At 44.3% G+C, this 20,181-nt stretch overlaps 1 protein-coding gene across 7 annotated transcripts in view; it reads right to left on the bottom strand.

The window, feature by feature from the left end:
* Window positions 1-459: 459 nt before the first annotated feature.
* The window catches only part of ezh1 (enhancer of zeste 1 polycomb repressive complex 2 subunit), a 57,123-nt gene continuing 37,401 nt past the window's right edge, over window positions 460-20,181 (bottom strand). For 5 of the 7 annotated variants that reach the window (XM_078529513.1, XM_078529514.1, XM_078529515.1 and 2 more), the window contains 8 exons: window positions 18,599-18,639; window positions 17,726-17,851; window positions 16,754-16,932; window positions 16,252-16,347; window positions 5,165-5,246; window positions 4,247-4,327; window positions 3,715-3,799; window positions 460-1,518 (listed from right to left, as the gene is read on the bottom strand). In XM_078529513.1, the coding sequence (XP_078385639.1) occupies window positions 1,458-1,518; window positions 3,715-3,799; window positions 4,247-4,327; window positions 5,165-5,246; window positions 16,252-16,347; window positions 16,754-16,932; window positions 17,726-17,851; window positions 18,599-18,639 (751 nt within the window). In that variant the 3' untranslated portion in view covers window positions 460-1,457. The remainder of the gene's footprint in view (window positions 1,519-3,714; window positions 3,800-4,246; window positions 4,328-5,164; window positions 5,247-16,251; window positions 16,348-16,753; window positions 16,933-17,725; window positions 17,852-18,598; window positions 18,640-20,181) is intronic. The other 2 variants (XR_013573397.1, XM_078529516.1) reach the window with 2 other exon arrangements.

Genomic DNA, 20,181 nt, shown 5'->3' with positions numbered 1-20,181 from the left:
CGTTATGCCACCAACTCCCCACTGGAACAGGAGTAGGCCATTCTGCCCCTCGAGCCTGCTCCGTCCTTCAATTAGATCATGAATTATTTTCTATCTCGATGCCATTTTCCTGCACTATCCCTGCATCCATGATATCTTTACTATCTAGAAACCTATCAATCTCTTGTCTTGAACATAATGACTGAGCCTCCACAGCCTCTGGAGTAGAGACTTCCAAAGACTTACCACCCCGAATGCCATTTTTCAGTTGAGATGTAAAATAGTGTCACGGCCACCCTCTCAGCTAGGTGTTAAAGTAGTGATTCTTCTGACCAATGTTGCACCCTGGCCAGCAATTAGCCTCAACATCTCCCTCACACTTAATTAGTAACAACTTCCCTCAGAAATGATGAAATAACTTGGGAATGTAGGTGGCCTGGACCATATGGGTCGAGTGAGTAAGAAACACAGGCAGGAGAATTCCATTATCATTTTTATTTCAAATGTAATTTAAAGGAAGAGTGGATTCTGCTTCAAGCTTCATTTCGAGATGCCGACCATTCTCAGATTGCAAAAAATCAGAAACTGTGCGAAGTCGGGACCCTGAAATCTCATCTCAGTCACAACCATCGCTCCAGTAGAGAACTCACTGCTTCACACAGGCTGAGTTACACCAGGACTACGAGCAAACCTGGGCTAACTGAGACACTTGGTGCAGTGGATGGAGGCATCATAGATGAGAACCAAACATAGGTTTGAACATCATCGGCAGAAGGATTTTACAGGAACACATACTGTAATCTGGATTATAATGTGGCTACCGCTACATCAAGCAAGAGCAGCATCGCAGAATCACCTGTCAACTCTTATCTTATTTTCCCTCTCATCAGCATTGCATGGTGGTTGGTTTCTGTGGTAGAAACAATTAACACAGAGATCAGGTCTTCCACATTCTGAACTGAATTATCTGCCTCGTTGTTCCAACCGATTTCTGACATCAGAAATCCATCAATGCGTAAAAAGTTGTAACATATTATTTTCTGGTGCCCATCAACCTGACTGTGTCCCTGGAGAGAGAAATGTTTCTTCCACAGGGTTGAATTCTGAATACTCGATAAAGCTGCCCTTCATTGACAGTATCACTTGCCATTAAGCTCTGGCTTCTGATTAACCTGAACCGGGAGTAGATTCCTAGTTGGGGGCGAGGGGCCCAATGTCTGGTGTAGGAGAGGTGGTGGTGGGGCTACATGTGGAGGGGAGAGACAGGAGAGGGGGAAGCGTGGCAGGCAGCAGCAAGAGAAGCTCTAAGTGTTTGTGCTAGTAACAGACTGAAGCACAGTAATGTGAAACACTCCTCCTATCACTGACACAGTATAGGAGGCTGACCTCACACCATCTGCTCAGGAAATGTACTAGTGAACTTGTCGCACAGTCTAACTCACAACCAAACACAATTTCACACCAAAATACCAATGGGATCAGAGCATTTCCATCTTCCGTTCAATTCCCACGTACTTCAGTGCATCTGCTTGACTGTATCTGAAACAGAAACACAGCAGCCAGTTTGTGATTTATGTTTCAGGAGTTGTATTGTCATCATGCCTGTTTTCAACTATTCTAAAATGCAGTCCTTTCAGCATTGGAATGGGATTTCAGCTCCCTGATAACCTGCAGATCAGGCATTTTAGCAACTTGCAATTTTTCAGTTTGCATAACCAGAAAACGTACTTTAATTCCAGCCGAAATTGGAAATAACAGGTCAAAGTTAGATGGAATGCAATAAAGCCTAAATTAGGGTTAGTGTGCAAAGTGTGGTCAGTGAAGGGTTAGTGAGCTGCAGGCTCAGGTTGCCATGTGGGAATTGTCCTGTTGTTGCAGTTAGAGGCTTGGCTCAAAGAAGAGCAAGGCTGGGTATTAATTATTCCTGGGTACAAGGGAAAGAAAGAAAGGAGGGGGGATGGAAGTATTGATTAACAAGAACATTACAGTGCTAGAGAGAGAGGATGTCCCAGAGGGGTCAAGGACACGATCTATTTGGTTAGAGTTAAGAAACAATAGAGACGCTATTACATTCTATAGGCCTCAAACTAGAGGGAAAGATATAGACAAATTTGCAAGGAAATTACAGCGAGGTATAAAAGCCCTGTAGTAGTTATAATAGAGACTTTAATTATCCTAATATAAACTGGGAGCATAATAATGTAAAGGACAGAAAAGAGGAAGGGCTACTGAAGTACAGTCAGGAGAATTTTCTTCATCAGTCTGTTCCAGCCCGATGAGGAAGGAGGCGTTGCTGGATCTAGTTCTGAGCAATGAGTTGGATCAAGAGTCAGTAGGGGAACATTTTGTGGACAGTGATCATCATTTCATAAGGTTTAGGTTTGCGATGGAAAAGGACACGGAGCAATCCAGAGTAAAATAATTGATTGTTGGAGGGCCAATTTCAGTAAGATAACAACGGATCTGGCCCAGGTAAGTTGGAATCAAAGATCGTCAGACAAAACTGTAATGGAACAATGGGCTGTCTTTAAAGAGGGGATGTTTTGGGTACAGTCAAGGTACATTCTCACAAGGGCAAAGTTAAGACAAACAAAACCATAACTCCCTGGACGATGAAAGATATAGAGGATGAAGCTGAAAAGGGGGCCTATGCCAGATGACAGGTTGATAATACGAGTGAGAACCAGGTTGAATATTGAAAGTCCAGAGCGGAAGTGAAAAAAAGGAAAAGAGAGAGCATGAGAAGATACTGGCAGTAAACAATAAAAGGGAATCCAAAAGTCTTCTATAGGCATATAATAGTCAAAGGGTGATAAAAGAAAGTGAGGAAAGAACGGTGATTAATGTATGGAGGCAGGAGGCATGGCTGAGGTATTAAACAAATTCTTTGCAACTGTCTTTATATATTGCCCAAAGAGGAAGTAATTCAGACACTTGAGGTGTTTAAAATTGTTAAAGAGAAGGTATTAGACAGGCTGGGTGTACTGAAAGTTGATAAGTCACCAGGACCAATGAGATGCAGTCAAGGAAACTGAGGATGTAAGAGTGGAAATTGTGGAGGAATTGGCCATAATCTTCCTATACTCTTTAACACAGGGTGCTGCCAGAGGACTGGAGAATTGCAAATGTTACACCCTTGTTCAAAAATGGGAATAAGGGTAAATCCAGCAACTACAGGCCAACCAGTTGGGCCTCGGCTTTGGAAACGCTTTTAGGAACAATAATCTGGGACAAAATTAACAGTCACCTGGACAAATGCGGGTTAGTTAAGGAAAGCCAGCATGGATCTGTTAAGGAAAAATCATGCTTAATTTGATTGAGCTTTTTGATGAGGTAACAGAGGGCTGATGAGGGCAATGTGGTTGATGTGGTGTACATGGACTTCCAAAAAGGCACATAACAGGCTTGCCAGCAAAGTTGAAGCCCACAGAATAAAAGGGCCAATGACAGCATGGATATGAAGCTGGTTGAGTGACAGGAAACAGAGGTTATTGATGGATGGTTGTTTTGTGGCTGCAGAGGTTTATAGTGGGGTTCCCCAGGGGTCGATATTGTGGCCACTGCTTTTCCTGATACATATTAATGACCTAAATTTGGGAGTACAGGGCACAATTTCAAAATTTGAAGATGACACAAAACTTGGAAAAACTGTGAACTACGAGGAGGATGGTAATATATGACCACTAACCAGCTGTAGAATTCGATGGTTTGTGAAGATTTAATTTGACATTTCACCTGTAATCAAAGAACAATTCCTCGCCTGTCTGGATCATTCTTTTTGCAAAAATACCGATTCGGTGGTCACCGTTCACCATGACAACTGGAAAAAGAGAAGAGTTATCAATGTACAGGATGAATCAACTGTTGACCTAGTGTCTGTGGGGTCAGAGGTCATGAAGTTGGGAACTGCAGGTCCGTTGGCCATGGGGTCGCAGAGTTGGAGGTCATAGGTCCATGAGTCATGGGGCTGCTGGGTGTATGGTCAGTATTTGCCAGTCAGCTTGTCACAGTTCTGGTAGTCAAGGGGTCAGGGATCCCAGGCCCAGTGACCCACTGTGGAACCCAAGCACTGTAACCCTATCTGAAATGGAGAACAAACTGTTGTTTCCCCCCAGCACATCCTTTGCATTCCCTTCCTTAATTGCACCACCTGATTCCCTCCAGCTCCCCTCTCATCCACTCTCCTTCTTACCCCTTACCCACCCCCATTCCCCCTGCCCCCTCAACCTCTTTCCCCTCCCACCACCAAGTCTTACTGGATCCTTACCTTTAGCATAGCAATTGGGATTGACGGAGTGATTCGCAAAACGGATTTTGTTTCCTTTGCGAGTTGCATCAACAACAAAATCTACAAAACAGGAATGAAAGCATTGATGAGCAGGACCCCAATTACCCTGCCCCCCATCACCCCTCCCCCTCAGACATCCTCTGAGTTAGAAGAATGAGAGGTGATCTTATTGAAAGGTGTGAGCTTCTGAGGGGGTTTGACAGGATAGATGCTGAGAGGATGCATTCCCTCATGGGGAAGTCTAGAACTAGGGGACATAGTTTCAGAGTAAGGGGTCTCCCATTTCAGACAGAGATGTGGAGAACTTTTTTTCTATCGGAGGGTCATTAATCTTTGGAATTCTCTTCCCCGGAGAGCAGTGGAGCTGGGTCATTGAATACATTCAAGGCTGAATTAGACAGGTTTTTGATTGACAAGGGAGTCAAGGGTAATGGGGAAGAGACAAGAAAGTGGAGCTAAAGCCACAATCAGGTCAGCCATGACCTTATTGAATGGGGGAGCAGGCTCAAGGGGCCGAATGGTCTACTCCTGCTCTTATTTCTTATGATCTTATATCCCTCTCCCAACCCCTTTCCATCAACCTTCTTTCCTCCAGGGGGATCAATATAACTGACAGAAAATCCCTAAAGTTTACACATCCAGTAAAAGAACTTCTAGCCTCAGGACGAATATCTGATCCCACACTGCAGTGACATCTCATTCAGCATCTGCTGAAGCAGGGGATAGAGAGTCTAGGAAGGTTCATGCCAGGGCTGCATAATCCTGCAGTGAGTATCCTAACTCTGCAACCTCCTGACACCATTGCCTGATCATTGTCCCCAGCATCACCTCACACGCACCACAGGTGAAACACAAAATGAATGAGCAACTGCCCACAGAGGGAGCAGGAGCACTGACCGTTGTTCAGATTGAAGAGAAAGCTGGACATGTATTTATCATAGACTTTCCCACGTCGGTCTGCTTCATCCTGAGATATAATCTACAAGGAAAACAGGTCAAGGATTAGTGATCGTGCACCACTGCTTACATCCCACAGGTTCCACAGCCCCAGCTTGACCCAATGCTGCCCAGCTAGGCTCTCTGTGGCCCACTCCAGTCCTGGCCTTACCCCGTCCCCGACCCAGAAGGCCCAGTCCAGCTTGGCCCAGTCTGGTCCGGTCTGGCTTAGTCCAGGAGTTCAGCGTGACTTCAACACATCCACTCATCTCCGGCCATGACTGGGCATATCTTGGATTTAAAGAATTTCCCAGGTTGGAGGCCACAAGCCTACAGCAAAGGAGGTCACCAAGGAAACTTGACACATTGCATCATGAAGTAAGAACATAGGGAACAGGAAGAGCAGTAGATCATTCATCCCCTCGGGCCTGCCCCGTCATTCTGTAAGATCATGGCTGCTCTGATTGTGGCTTTAACTCCACTTTCCTGCCTGCTCCCCCATAACCCTTGATCCTCTTGTAGGTCAAAAGTCTGTCTAACTCAGCCTTGAATATATTCACTGACCCAGCTCCCACTGCTCTCTGGGGAAGAGAATTCCAAAGATTAACGACCCTCTGAGAGAAGAAATTCCTCCTAATTTCCATCTTAAATGGGAGACCCCTTATTCTGAAACTGTGCCCCCTAGTTCTAGATTTTCCCCATGAGGGGAAACAGTCTCTCAGCATCAACTCTAACAAGCTCCCTCAGAATCTTATATGTTTCAATAAGATCACCTCTCATTCTTATAAATTCCAATGAGTATAGGCCCAACCTGCTGAATCTTACCTCATACAGCAACCCCTTCATCCCAGTGAACCTTCTCTGAACTGCTTCCAATACAAGTATATCCAACCTTAACAAGGAAACCAAAAATGTATGCAGTTCTTGGAGATGGTCACACCTTTTAGAATAAAGTCGTCTGCTTTAGTCAGCAGTGAGGGGCAGGAGGTTGTGACTGTGAGTGAGGCAGATAATAGGACTGAGCAGACAGTAGTGGAAGAAACCCCGACTTTGCAATTGCCAAACAGGATTGAGGTGCTTGCAACCTGTATGGATGAAAGCGAGGTATGCAAGGTGGGTGAGCAGACTCACTAGGGCACCAGGGTACAGGAAGCCGTTCAAGCTGGGGGAGCAAACAGGAATGTAGTGATAGTAGAGAACAGTATAATGAGGGGGATTGACACTGTTCTCTGCAGCAAAGAGCAAGAGTCCAGATGGCTGTGTTGCCTGCCTGGTGCCAGTGTTCAGGACATCTCCTCAGGGTTGGACAGGAACTTGCAGTGGGAGGGGCTGCATCCAGTCATTGTGGTCCATGTAGGTACCAGTGACATAGGAAACGATTTTGCATAGCCAGTATGAGGAGCAAGGCACTAAATTAAAAAGCAGAACCTCAAAGGTTCCAGGATTATCACCTGAGCCATGTGCAGATTGGCATAGCGTACATAAAATCAGAGCAATGAACGCGTGGCTCAAAGACTGGCGGTGGAAGAAGTGGGCTCCAGTTTGTGGGGCACTGGCACCAGTACTGGGGACAGGGGGGCTGTGATGTTGGGTCTACACCTGAACTGTGAGCATTCTTGTGAATCACGTAACTAGGGAAGTAGAAAGGGTTTTAACCTGAATAGTGGGGGCAAGGGGTCAAATTTGGGAAGACGTGGTATACTGAAGAGTAGCGACAAGGCACAAAAGGAAGGTATTAAGATGGGAAATGATAAACTGGCAGTGACAGGAAGGTAGAGGAAGTGAGAGACCTTGGTGTGCCTGTCCACAGGGTCCCTGAAGGTGGCAGGACAGGTGGATAAGGTGGTAAATAAAGCATATGGAATGTTTTCCTTTATTTAACGAGGCACAGAATACAAAAGCGGGGATGTAATGATGGAACTATGTAAAACGCTGGTTAGGCCACAGCTGGAATTTTGTGTACAGTTCTGGTCACATTATAGGAAGGACATAATTGCTCTGGAGAAAGTACAGAGGAGATTTATAAGAATGTTGCCAGGGCTTGAAAATTGCAGCTATGAGCAAAGAAATCTAAGAGTGACAAAGGGTAAATTAACAGATAAGGCTGGAGGTTACAAAAATAATAAATGGACAAAACTTAAGGCTGTATCTAAACGCACGTAGCATTCGAAACAAAACAGATGAACTGATAGTGCAAATAGAGATGAACAAGTACGATCTAACAGCCATTACAGAGACATGGCTGCAGAATGGCATAGAATGGGACCTGAATATTGAAGGGTATGTGAATTTTAGGAAGGATAGGAGGTTAGGAAAAGGTGGAGGGATGGTTCTGTTAATTAAAGACGACATTAACACAATAGAGAGGGATGACCTAAATTCAGGAAACAAGGATATAGAAGCGGTTTGGGTAGAGATGAGGAATGATGAAGGGCAAGAAGTTGCTTGTGGGAGTGGTGTGCAGGCCGCCTACAGTAATCACACAGTAGGATAGGGGATCAAAAAAGAAATAATGGGATTGAAAGGTATTGCGATTATCATGGGGAATTTTAATCTACAGATTGACTGGAAAAATCAGATGGGCAAAGGCAAAAGGTATTGGCAGGTAAAATCAAAGAAATCCCAAAGATGTTTTACCAGTGCATTAAGAGCAAGAGAATAACTAAGGAAGCGGTAGGGCCTATCAGGGATGTACATGGTAACTTGTGCATTGATGCTGAAGATGTGGGCAGGGTTCTCAATGAGTACTTTGTGTCTGTCTTCACTAAGGAAAGGGATGATGCAAACATTCTAGTTAAAGAGGAGGAGTGTGAAATGTTAGAAACAATAAGCATAGTGAGAGAGGAAGTACTGGAGGGCTGGCATCCTTGAAGGTGGATAAATCACCAGGGCTGGAAGGGTTGCATCCCAGGCTGTTGAAGGGAGCCAGGGAGGAAAAGCGGATGCTCTGAGGATCATTTTCCAATCCTCACTAGATACAGGCGAGATTCCAGAGGATTGGAGGTCTGTGAACGTTGTGATATTATTTAAAAAGGGTGCGAGGGACAGACCAGAAAATTATAGGCTGATCAGTCTGACTTCAGTGATGGGAAAATTATTAGGATCAATTCTGAGAAACAGGATAAACTGTCAGTTGGAAAGGCTCAGATTGATCAGGGATAGTCAGCATGGCTTTGTTAGGGGAAGATCGTGTCTTACTAACAATAGAATATTTTGAGGAAATAACAAGGAGGATTGATGAGGTAGTGCAGTGCATGTTGTCTACAGTAAGGCATTTGACAAGGTCCCACATGGCAGACTGGTCAAAAAAGTGAGATCCCATGGGATATTGGGGAAGGTGGCGAGTTGGATCCAAAATTGGCTTAGTGACAGGAAACAAAAGGTAATGGTCGATGGATAATTTTGCAAATAGAAAGCGGTTTCCAGTGTCGTTCCACAGGGCTCAGTGTTGGGGCCCTTGCTGTTTGCTGTGGATATTAATGATTTGGACTTACATGTAGGAGGCATGATTGGGAAATTTGCGAATGACACAAAAATTGGCCGTGTAGTTGATAGTGAAGAGGATAGGGAGAGAAGAGTGAGTCTAAGACTGGTATTTTAAACTTAAATAAGGGCAATTATGAGGGCATGAAAGCAAAGCTAGCTAAAGTGAACTGGCCATTTAGGTTAAGGGATAGGTCAATAGAGATGCAGTGACAGACATTTAAAGGGATATTTCAGAATACACAGAATAGATACATTCCAACGAGAAAGAAAAATTTCAAGGGGACGACCCACCATCCGTGTTTAACTAAAAATGTTAAAGGTAGCATCAAACTTAAAGAAAAAGCATATAATTGTGCAAAGATGGGTGGCAGGTCAGAAGATTGGATAGAATATAAAAAAAGAGCAAAACATGGCTAAAAGATTGTTAAGGAGGGAAAAATTAGAGTCGAGAGAAAGCCAGCTAAAAATGTAAAAACAGATAGTAAGAGTTTCTATAGCTATTAAAAAAAGAGAATAGTTAACAAAGTGAGTGTAGTTCCTATAGAAAGTGAGTCTGGGGAGTTAATAATAGAAACTAGGAGATGACAGATGAATTGAACAGGTATTTTGCATTGGTCTTCACTATAGAGGGTACAAGTAACATTCCAGAAATAGCTGTAAATCAGGAAATGGAAGGGAGGGAGGAACTCAAGAAAACTACAATCACCAGGGAACTGGTACTGTGTAAATTGCTGAAACTGCAGGTTGACAAGTCCCTGGGTCCTGATGGATTTCATCCTAGGGTCTTCAAAGAAGTGGCTAGTGAGATAGGTGATGTATTGGTTTTAATTTTCCAAAGTTCACTAGATTCGGGGAAGGTTCCATTAGACTTGAAAATAGCAAATGTAATTCCTTTATTCAAAAAGGGAGGGGCACAGAAAGCAGGAAACTATAGGCCAGTTAGCTTAGCATCTGTCAAGGGGAAAATGATAGAAGCCATTATTACAGATGTTATAGCAGGGCACTTAAAAAAATTCAAGGCAATCAGTCAGAGTCAACATGATTTTTTGAAAGGGAAGTCATGTTTAATCAATTTATTGGAGTTCTTTGTAGGAGTCACATATGCTGTGAATAAAGGGGAACTGGTGGATATACTGTACTTAGATTTCCAGAAGGCATTTGATAAAGTGCCACATCAAAGGTTAATGCGGAAAATAAAAGCTCATGGTGTAGGGGGTAACATATTGGCATGGATAGAAGATGGCTAGCTAATGGGAAACAGAGTATGCGTAAATGGGTCATTTTCTGGTTGGCAGGATGTGACAAGTGGTGTGCCACAGGGATCAGTGTCGGGGCCCCAACTCTTTACAATGTATATAAATTATTTGGATGAAGGGGCCAATAGGAGCATAGAAACATAGAAAATAGGAGCAGCAGTAGGTCATTCGGCCCTTCAAGCCTGCTCTGCCATTCAATAAGATCATGGCTGATCCTCCCTCTCAATGCTATACTCTCGCTCTCTCCCCATAACCCTTGATGCCTTTAGAGTCCAGAAATTTATCTACTTCCTTCTTAAATATATTCAGTGACTTGGCCTCCACAGTCCTCTGTGGTAGAGAATTCCACAGGTTCTCCGCCCTCTGAGTGAAGAAGTTTCTCCTCATCTCAGTCCTAAACGGCCTACCCTGTATCCTGAGACTGTGACCCCTTGTTCTAGACCCCTCCAGCCAGAGAAAATATCATCCCTGCATCCAGTCTGTCCTGCCCGGTCAGAATTTTATATGTTTCAATGAGATCTCCTCTCATTCTTGTAAACTCCAGTGAATACAGGCCTAGTTGACCCAATCCCTTCTCATATGACAATCCCATCATCCCAGGAATCAGTCTGATGAGCCTTTGCTGCACTCCCTCTATGGCAAGTATATCCTTTCTTAGGTAAGGAGACCAAAACTGCACACAATATTCTAGGTGTGGCCTCACCAAGGCCCTGTACAGCTGCAGCAAGACATCCTTGCTCCTGTACTCAAGAAGGCAAATGGTATGTTGACCTCCATTGCAAGAGGACTTGAGTACAGGAGCAAGCATGCTTGCTTTCAGTGATTGGTGCACAAGGACACCCAGGTCCCTTTGTACATCAACATTTCCCAATCTATTACCATTTAACTATTGCTCTGCCATTCTGTTTTTCCTAGCAAAATGGATAACTTCACACTTATCCACATTATACTGCATCTGCCATGTATTTTCTCACTCGCTCAAATTGTCTAAATCGCCTTGAAGCCTCTTATTATCCTCCTCACCGCTCGTATTCCCACCAAGTTATGTGTCATCAGCAAACTTGGAAATATTACATTTGGTTCCCTCACCAAAATCATTGATATATATTGTGAATAGCTGGGACCCAAGCACTGATCCCTGCGGTACCCCACTAGTCACCGCCTCCCACTCCGAAAAAGACCCATTTATTCCTACTTTCTGTTTCATGTCTGCTAACCAATTCTCAATCCATGCTAACATGCCCCTAATCCCATGTGCTTTAATTTTACACTCATGTGGGATTGTATCAAAGGCCTTCTGAAAGTCCAAATACACATGCACCGGTTCTCCCTTATCTATTCTGCTAGTTATGTCCTCAAAAAACTCCAGTAGGTTTGTCAATCATGATTTCCCTTTCATAAATCCATGTTGACTTTTTCTAATCCCATTGATATTTTCCAAGTATCCTGTTATCACATCCTTTATAGTAGACTCTAGCATTATCCCTACTACTGATGGTCTGTAATTCGCTGTTTTCTTCCTCTCTCTTTTTTTAACTAGTGGGGTTACATTTGTCACCCTCCAATCTGCCGGGACTGTTTCAGAATCTACAGAATTCTGGAAGATGATTACCATCGCATCCACTATTTCATGGCCACCTCCTTTAGTACCCTGGGATGTAGATTATCAGGCCCTGGGGATTTATCGGCTTTCAGTCCCATTAATTTCTCCAGCGCTATTTTTTTAGTAATACTAATTTCCTTCAATTTCCTCTTCCTCACTAGACCCTTGGTTCTAGTATTTCTGGGAAGTTATTTGTGTCTTCCTCCGTGAAGACAGAGCTAAAGTAGTTGTTTAATTGCTTTGTCATTTCCTTGTTCTCTATTATAAATTCTCCCATTTCAGACTGTAAGGGACCTACATTTGTCTTCACTAATCTTTTTCTTTTTACATGCTTAAGGAAGCTTTTACAGTCTGCTTTTATGTTCCTTGCAAGTTTACTCTCATACTCAATTTTTCCCCTCTTAATCAATCTCTTGGTCCTCCTCTGCTGAATTCTAAACTGCTCCCAATCCTCAGGCTTGCTATTTTTTCTAGAAACTTTACAGGTCTCCTCTTTGGATCTAAGACTATCCTTAATTTCTTTTGTTAGCCATGGTTGGGCCACTTTTCCTGTTGTGTTTTTGTTTCAGAAAGGAATGTATAACTGTTGCAATGCATACATTTGTTCCTTAAATATTAGCCTCTGCCTATCCACCGTCATGTCTTTTAATGAAATTCCCCAATCTATCTTAGCCAACTCATGCCTCATATCGTCGTAGTTTCCTTTATTTAGATTTAGGACCCTAGATTCGGATTGGACTACTTCACTTCCCATTCTAATGGTATGGTTGCTAAATTGGCTGATGACACAAAGATAGGTAGGAAAGTAAGTTGTGAAGAGGACCTAAGGAGGCTACAAAAGGATAGAGATAGGTTAAGTGAGTGGGCAAAGATCAGGCAAATGGAGTATAATGTAGGAAAATGTGAGGTTGTCCATTTTGGCAGGGCGAATAAAAAAGGAGCATATTATCTAAACAGTGAGAGATTGCAGAGCTCGGAGATTTAGAGGGATCTGGGTATCCTAGTGCATGAATCGCAAAAGGTTAGTATGTAGGTACAGCAAATAATTCGGAAAGCTAATAGAATGTTATCATTTATTGCAAGGGGAATTGAATACAAAAGAGAGGGTATGCTTCAGATTTACAAGGGACTGGTGAGACCACATCTGGAGTACTGTATACAGTATTGGTTTCCTTATTTAAGGAAAGATGTTGTTAGAATAATATCTCTCAAGGCTGAAGTTTTCTTTTACAAAATGGAAGGGTTTGGCCTGATCTGAGCATGTGGATGCTAACCTGGGATTTTTTTTAAAAGGTCATAAATTCACTTTGCAACTGTAAACAAGCAGGCCTCTTCCAAGAAATTATCTGACATTTATGGTACTTGAGAAGGAGTTTGTTTGTGTTGAACTGCAAAGCACTTTAATTAATGAAAAGCTGGGAGACAAAAAAGGTAGTCCCATGGGAGAGAGGAAAAAACTTAAGTTGTGAACCTGCTTGTTTTGAAGATAGTCTTGTTGGAGAATAAACTAAGGAAAGAAGGCTACCTTGTGGGATCCCTCTCTCTACCTTGCTTAAAATTGTGTGTGGCTATCAATCTGTAGCCAGAGAACCCCCATCTGAGTGTAACAGGTCTGCATTGGGACCTGCAAAGCTGAGACCAGTGGTGAGAACGTCCAGGCATTCACCGGGACCAGTGGTCCATCTTCACATGAGGGAACTCCGTGTTGACAGCATTGAGACCCTGTGGACTTTATCCTTTATTTTATAACACTCATCCCCAAAACCCATCTCTGCAGGGAGACTCTATCTTTTTGTCCTTTATTTGTCTGTGTGTGTGTGCTGGGGGAATTCTTAAGGAAGAGATAAATAGTTGCACTTCCCGATCACAATTGTGTGTTAACCAGTACTTGCAACTTGTTAAAAGAAGTTTTGTTTTAAAATAAATTAATCATTCTGAGTTTTACTGCAGGTATAGGTAAACAATTGGCCGTTGTGGTGAGAAAATGAAATGTTTAAATTAATGGCACAGCCTGCGGAGTAGTGGGGCTTGATAATTTGTCCACTCCTCCCATCCCGGTCCTAACAATGTAAACGCATTGGAAGCAGTTCAGAGAAGATTTACTAGATCAATACCAGGTATGGGTGGGTTGTCTTATTAGGAAAGGTTGGACAGGCCAGGCTTGTATCCGCAGGAGTAAGAGGCAACTTGATTGGAAAACATATAACATCCTTAGGGGACTTAACAGCGTGAATGTGGAGAGGATGTTTCCTCTTGTGGGAGAATCTAGAACTAGGGGTCACGGTTTAAAAATAAGGGGTCGCTCACTTAAGACAGAGATGAGGTAAAAATTTTTCTCTCAGAGGGTTGTGAGACTTTGCAACTCTGTTTCTCAAGAGGCGGTTGAGGCAGAGGCTTTGAATATCTTTAAGGCAGAGGGAGATAGATTCTTGATAAACAAGAAGATGAAAGGTTATCGGGGGTAGGCAGGAATGTGGAGCAGAGGTTACAATCAGATCAGTCATCATCTTATTGAATGGCGGAGCAGGCTCGAGGGGCCAAGTGGCCTCCTCCTGCTCCTAGTCTGTATGTTTGTATTATAGGCTGAGTCTCACCAATGCTCAATGTAGTTGTAGCAGGGACTTCTCAGCTTTATTATTCATGTGCCTTTCAATAAACACCAACATTCCATTTGCCTTAATAAAAACAAAAAACTACTGCGGATGCTGGAAATCCAAAACAAAAACAGAATTACCTGGAAAAACTCAGCAGGTCTGGCAGCATCGGTGGAGAAGAAAAGAGTCGACGTTTCGAGTCCTCACGACCCTTCAACAGAACTGAGTATAGAGAGTATATATACTCAGTTCTGTTGAAGGGTCGTGAGGACTCGAAACGTCGACTCTTTTCTTCTCCACCGATGCTGCCAGACCTGCTGAGTTTTTCCAGGTAATTCTGATTCCATTTGCCTTGTTAAGTACTTGCTGTACCTGTATACGAACGTTTTGCATTTTTTTGTATGAGGACACCCAGATCGCTCTGTACCAGGGCATCTTGCATTTCCTCTAGAACCATAGAAAAATTACAGCACAGAAAGAGGCCATTTGGCCCATCTTGTCCATGCCAGCCTGAGGACACCCAGGTGCCCTTTCTAATCCCACCTTCCTGCACCCGGCCCATAGCCCTGCAGCTTACAGCACTTCAGGTGCAGGTCCAGGTACTTTTTAAAAGAGTTTAAAGTTTCTGCCTCTACCACCAACTTGGGCAGCGAATTCCCGACACCCACTACCCTCTGCGTAAAAAAGTTCTTCCTCATGTCCCCCCTACACCTTCTGCCACTTATCTTGAATCTATGTCCCCTGGTTCTAGAATTCTCCATCAAGGGAAACAATTTCATCCTGTCCACTCTACCTATTCCCCTCATAATTTTATACACCTCAATCAAGTTACCTCTCAGCCTTCTTTGTTCTAAGGAAAATAACCCCAACCTATCCAATCTCTCCTTGTAGCTACTCTTTTCTAACCCTGGCAACATTCTTGTAAACCTCCTCTGCACTCTCTCCAGAGCTATTACGTACTTCCTATAATGTGGTGACCAGAACTGCACACAATACTCCAGTTGTGGCCTCACCAGTGTTTTATACAATTCCAACATTATATTCTTACTTTTATATTCTATACCTCTGCCAGTGAAGGACAGCATTCCATATGCCTTCTTTACAACCTTGTCTACTTGAACTGCTGCCTTCAGGGACCTGTGTACTTGTACGCCAAGATCTCTCACTTCATCTACCCCTCTTAGTATATTCCCATTTATTTTGTAATCCCTGTAACTGTTTGACCTCCCTAAATGTATGATCTCACACTTCTCTACGTTAAAATCCATCTGCCACTTTACCGCCCACTCCACCAACCCATCTATATCGTTTTGGAGATTATGGCTACACTATCCGCTACTCGGCCAATCTTTGTGTCATCTGCAAATTTCCCAATCGTGCCCCCCAAATTCACGACCAAATTGTTAATATATAACACAAACAGCAAGGGTCCCAACACCGAGCCCTGTGGAACACCACTTGAGACAAATTTCCATTTGCAAGGGCATCCATCGACCATTACCCTTTGTTTCCTGTTACAAAGCCAATCTTTCATCCAGTTCGCCACATTACCCTGAATCCCATGGGCTTTTACTTTCCTGATCAATTTGCCATGTGGGACCTTGTCATGTGTCTCTACTTTTCTATTCTTCCTGCCAAAGTGGACAACCTCACATTTTCCTACATTATTCTCCACCTGCCAAATTTTTGCCCACTCACTTAACATATCTATGTCCCTTTGCAGATTCTTTTGTATCCTCCTCACAACTTGCTTGCCCACCTATCTTTGTATCATCAGCAAATTTGGCTTCAATACAATGAATTCCTTTGTCTAAATCATTCATTTGATTGTAAATAGTTGAGGCCCCAGTTCTGATCCCTGTGTGGCACTGCAATATTTACAGTTTGCCAGCCTGGAAATGAGGCATCTTCCCTTTGCTCATGATCTACATTGGCTCCCAGTCCAGCAACATCCTGATATTAAAATCTCATCCTTTATCAAATCTCTCCAAGACCTTACTGTTCCCGCTCTTTGTAACCTCCTCCAGTAAACCCCTCCCATAAAGCCTTTGTTCCTCTGACTCCAGCTGTATGTGAACCATCTTGTTCATTCCAACAGTAATGACCAACCTCTCCACAATATTCCGAGATGAATTCATTTTTCTGGACTGAGTCCTTAATGAAGGTTCCCCATCCAGCCACATCCGATGGAGCAAGTAACAGGTGCTGGGAAAGAAACAGGAATGCGTGAGAATCCCATAGACTGTGATAGAGACTGGGATGGAGACTGGGATACAGATTATGATATAGAATCTGCTATGCCTGAATCCAGTGGGTAGCCAGAGGGAGCAGGGGTCCAGCCACTGGAGAAACTTTGGAACGGACCTCCCCGGCCAGTGGCAATGACTGCCCCTCCCTGTGCCATCGCCCCCCACCGCACCCTCCCCCACCACACCACGCACCTCAGAACGGATCCCCGCGCCCCCACCCACCTCGCGCAGCGGGGAACGGATCCCCCACCCGCCCCATGTACACCTTGGAATGGACCCCCCCACCACCCACCTCGCGCACCTGGGAGTGGATCCCCCACCACCTTCCCACCCCCACCTCGCACTTCACCGGTTTAAAGCACCTTCTTGAGGCCGCGTTGGATGCTGCAGTTCTTGCAGGAGACATTCTTGCTGTCCCAGTGATCAGCAGCCCCACAGGTCTGGCACAAATCAGGGTCACACTCACGCACGGCCAGGTAACAGGGACATTGCTTGGTGTTACACTGAGTTTTACAACGGCAGCCAGGAAACCGATTCTGACCTAAGATAAAAACATGTGGAGTTAGGTTGCAGATCAGGCATTAAAGAATGGCAGAACAGGCTTAAAGGGCTGATTGGCCTCCTCCTGTTCCTATTTCAAATATTCCACAAGAATTTTCCTGAACTCTGTTGTTGAATGTATTCAGTCTGTCTCTGCTACAACTCACATGTCTGATGATGAACTCCATGCCCGCACAAACGTCAATGCTGGTTAACAGACGGCGAATTATCCAAAAAGCCAAATAACAACTGAGGCCGCACTCCAGCTGCCTTCTAGTTGGTATCAGCCGCACACCTGTGACCCAGTCAGAACCACTTTCGAGCTTCAGCCTCTACAATATCCGTGCTCACCATGTCGAAATCCTCGTTTACTAATCTGTTGTCAACAAGTTTCTGGATTTTGGATTCTACCTCGTTCAGATTTATTGGTTTGTGATTTTTTTTCAGATTTAAGCAGCATTTACATTGAGTCACCATCTGTGTCAAGCTCTAATCCCTGTTAGCAGCAGTTTCATAGTTCCAGAGGGATTAAAACCTCATGCCCGCCAACCCACACCCTCCCCACTCCTCGACTTCCCCCTTCCATCCTACCTCCAAACCCCTCTCCACACTCCCTAACCTCCTCATTCCCTCTCCCCCAAACACTCCCAACCCCTCGCCCGAACCCACTCTGCCCCTGAAACCCCTCACTCAAACAACCCCATCACCCATCCTCCCTCACCACACCCCTCACAACTCCACTCCAATGCCCCCTCCCTCCATCCTGGGGTATTGGATCCTCCTGTGTAGCTCACACTCGGGGCTGCACTGACAGAATTTTTCACAGAAATTCTGGGCGGTGACACAGGGACAGGTGATGTCACAGGTGCGCTCGGGGTGGTCACATGGCTGATAATTGTAAACCTGATTGGATGAATTATCTGAAATAGAAGAAAGCGCAGGAAGTTAAAATAAATTCATGAACCCGAGTAACCCCAAACCCCATCAAATCCCCAACCCCCCAACCCATCATTTCCAATCCACCAAACCCCTATCACCCCACAAACCCCCCAACCACAACCTCCTCCAAATCCCTTCCCCACAGAACAAGCAGCACAAAGTCAGGGGCACAGCGTCAGAGGTCACACACAGTGGGAAATGGGTCACACACAGTGGGAAAGGGGTCAGAGGTCACACACAGTGGGAAAAGGGTCAGAGAACCACACAGTGGGTAAGGGGTCACACACAGTGGGAAAGGGGTCAGGGGTCACACACAGTGGGAAAGGGGTCAGAGGTCACACAATGGGAAAGGGGTCAGAGGTCCACACAGTGGGCACAGTATTAGAGGTCACACAGAGTGGGAAAGGGGTCAGAGATCCACACAGTGGGAAAGGGGTCAGAGGTCCACACAGTGGGAAAGGGGTCAGGGGTCCACACAGTGGGCACAGTGTTGGAGGTCACATACAGTGGGAAAGGGGTCAGAGGTCCACACAGTGGGCAGTGTCAGAGGTCACACACAGTGGGAAAGGGGTCAGAGGTCCACACAGTGGGAAAGGGGTCAGACGTCCACACAGGGGGCATAGTGTCAGAGGTCACACACAGAAGGCATGGGGCCAGAGGTCACACATAAACGACAGACTGAGACAAAGGTTACTGTGGATTATTTTAGTCAGTTTGGAGACACCGACCTTTCTTCAGCTGCATCCTCCTGCAATGTGCTGCCCACAGTCTGTAACAGAGAAGCAGATTTAAAGCCTTGTTCTGTCCCAACTATAGTGTTTATAAATTTGAGTTTATAAAGCACAGAACTGGTCACTAACTCACTGGCCTGGCTTCTGAAAGCCGGGGCAGAGGGCAGACTGCCTGACCCATTCCCCAACACCCCTCATTATCCTGCTAAGGGGCCAATGTTCTGAGTCTCCAAGCTGAAAGCCTAACAATATTCTGTCTCTTTACCCATCCCAGGCCATCAGTGAACAGCAGAAAGGACTGAATCCCTTTTAATATTATCCAGCAATTTCTGCAGTGCCTGATCACAGATGATGTGCTTATATTTGAGCTGCAGGAGCTTTGCCTAGTCACCAAGATTGTGCTGCTTAGGTGCCAGGTCCTGCAGCTTAAACTGACACAAGATAAAAGAACATAAAAATCAGGAGCAGCGGTAAAACAAACAGCCTGGTGACTCTGCTCTGCCATTCAATATGGTCATGGTTGATCTTCAGCTTAATCTTCCCATCCAGTCCCCATATCCCTTGAATCCAAGGGATCAAAAATCTGTCTTTCCCAGCCTTAAATGTATTCAACGATGGACCATCCACAACCCTCTGGGGTAGAGAATTCCAAAGATTCACAACCCTTTGAGTGAAGAAATTTCTCCTCATCTCAGTCCCAAATGATCAGCCCCTTATCCTAAGACTGTGGCACCATATTCAAGATTCCCAACCAGGGGAAACGCTCAGAATCTATCCTTTTAAAACTCTTTCAGAATCTTGTTTGTTTTGATTAAATAACCTCTCATTCTTCTAAAATTCACACAGTTTAGATCCAATCTACTCAGTCACTCATCATAAGATAACCCTCTCATCCCAGGAACCAAATCAAAGAATCTTTGCTGTACCAATGTATATTCTTTCTTAAATATGGAGATCTAAACTGCATACAGTATTCCAGTTGCAGTCTCATCAAAACCATGTACAATTGTAGCAAGACTTTTTTTTATTCCCGGTCTCCAATCCCCTTACAATAAAGGCCAACACATCATCTGCCTTCCTAATTGTTTGCTGTAACTTCATGCTAATTTTCTGTGTTCCTCGTACGAATACGCCCAAGTCCCTCTGACATCAACATTTACAAGTTTCATGCCTTTTAAAAAAATATGCTATTCTTCCTATTCTGAGATGGTCCTTCTATCTGTGGAATCTAGGCGTGGTACTTGGTTAGTACACAGATGTAGTCATACTCTGGTTTCTGCTTAACACTTGTTTATTACTACATCTAAACAGGTTACAGGGTAGGCATGTTGTTCCTAGGCATGATTCCAACCTCTCTCTCTCTCTCTCTCTCTCTCGAGTCTGACACATGACTGACTGATGTCAGTGGTACATTATCATTTATGTCATACATTCGCATTTCCCATCTGTTAACCCTTTATACTACCCTTACTACCAAAGTGAATAACTTCACATGTCCCCATATTATGCTGTCTGACCTTAACCTGTCTATATCCCTTTGCAGCTTCTCTGAGCCCTCCTGACAGCTTGCATTTCCACCT

Source organism: Cetorhinus maximus, chromosome 25 (assembly GCF_964194155.1).
Source record: "Cetorhinus maximus chromosome 25, sCetMax3.hap1.1, whole genome shotgun sequence".
In the NCBI taxonomy this organism is placed as follows: domain Eukaryota; kingdom Metazoa; phylum Chordata; class Chondrichthyes; order Lamniformes; family Cetorhinidae; genus Cetorhinus; species Cetorhinus maximus.
Note: the sequence above shows the minus strand (reverse complement) of the source record. Positions and strands in the feature narration are given on the sequence as shown.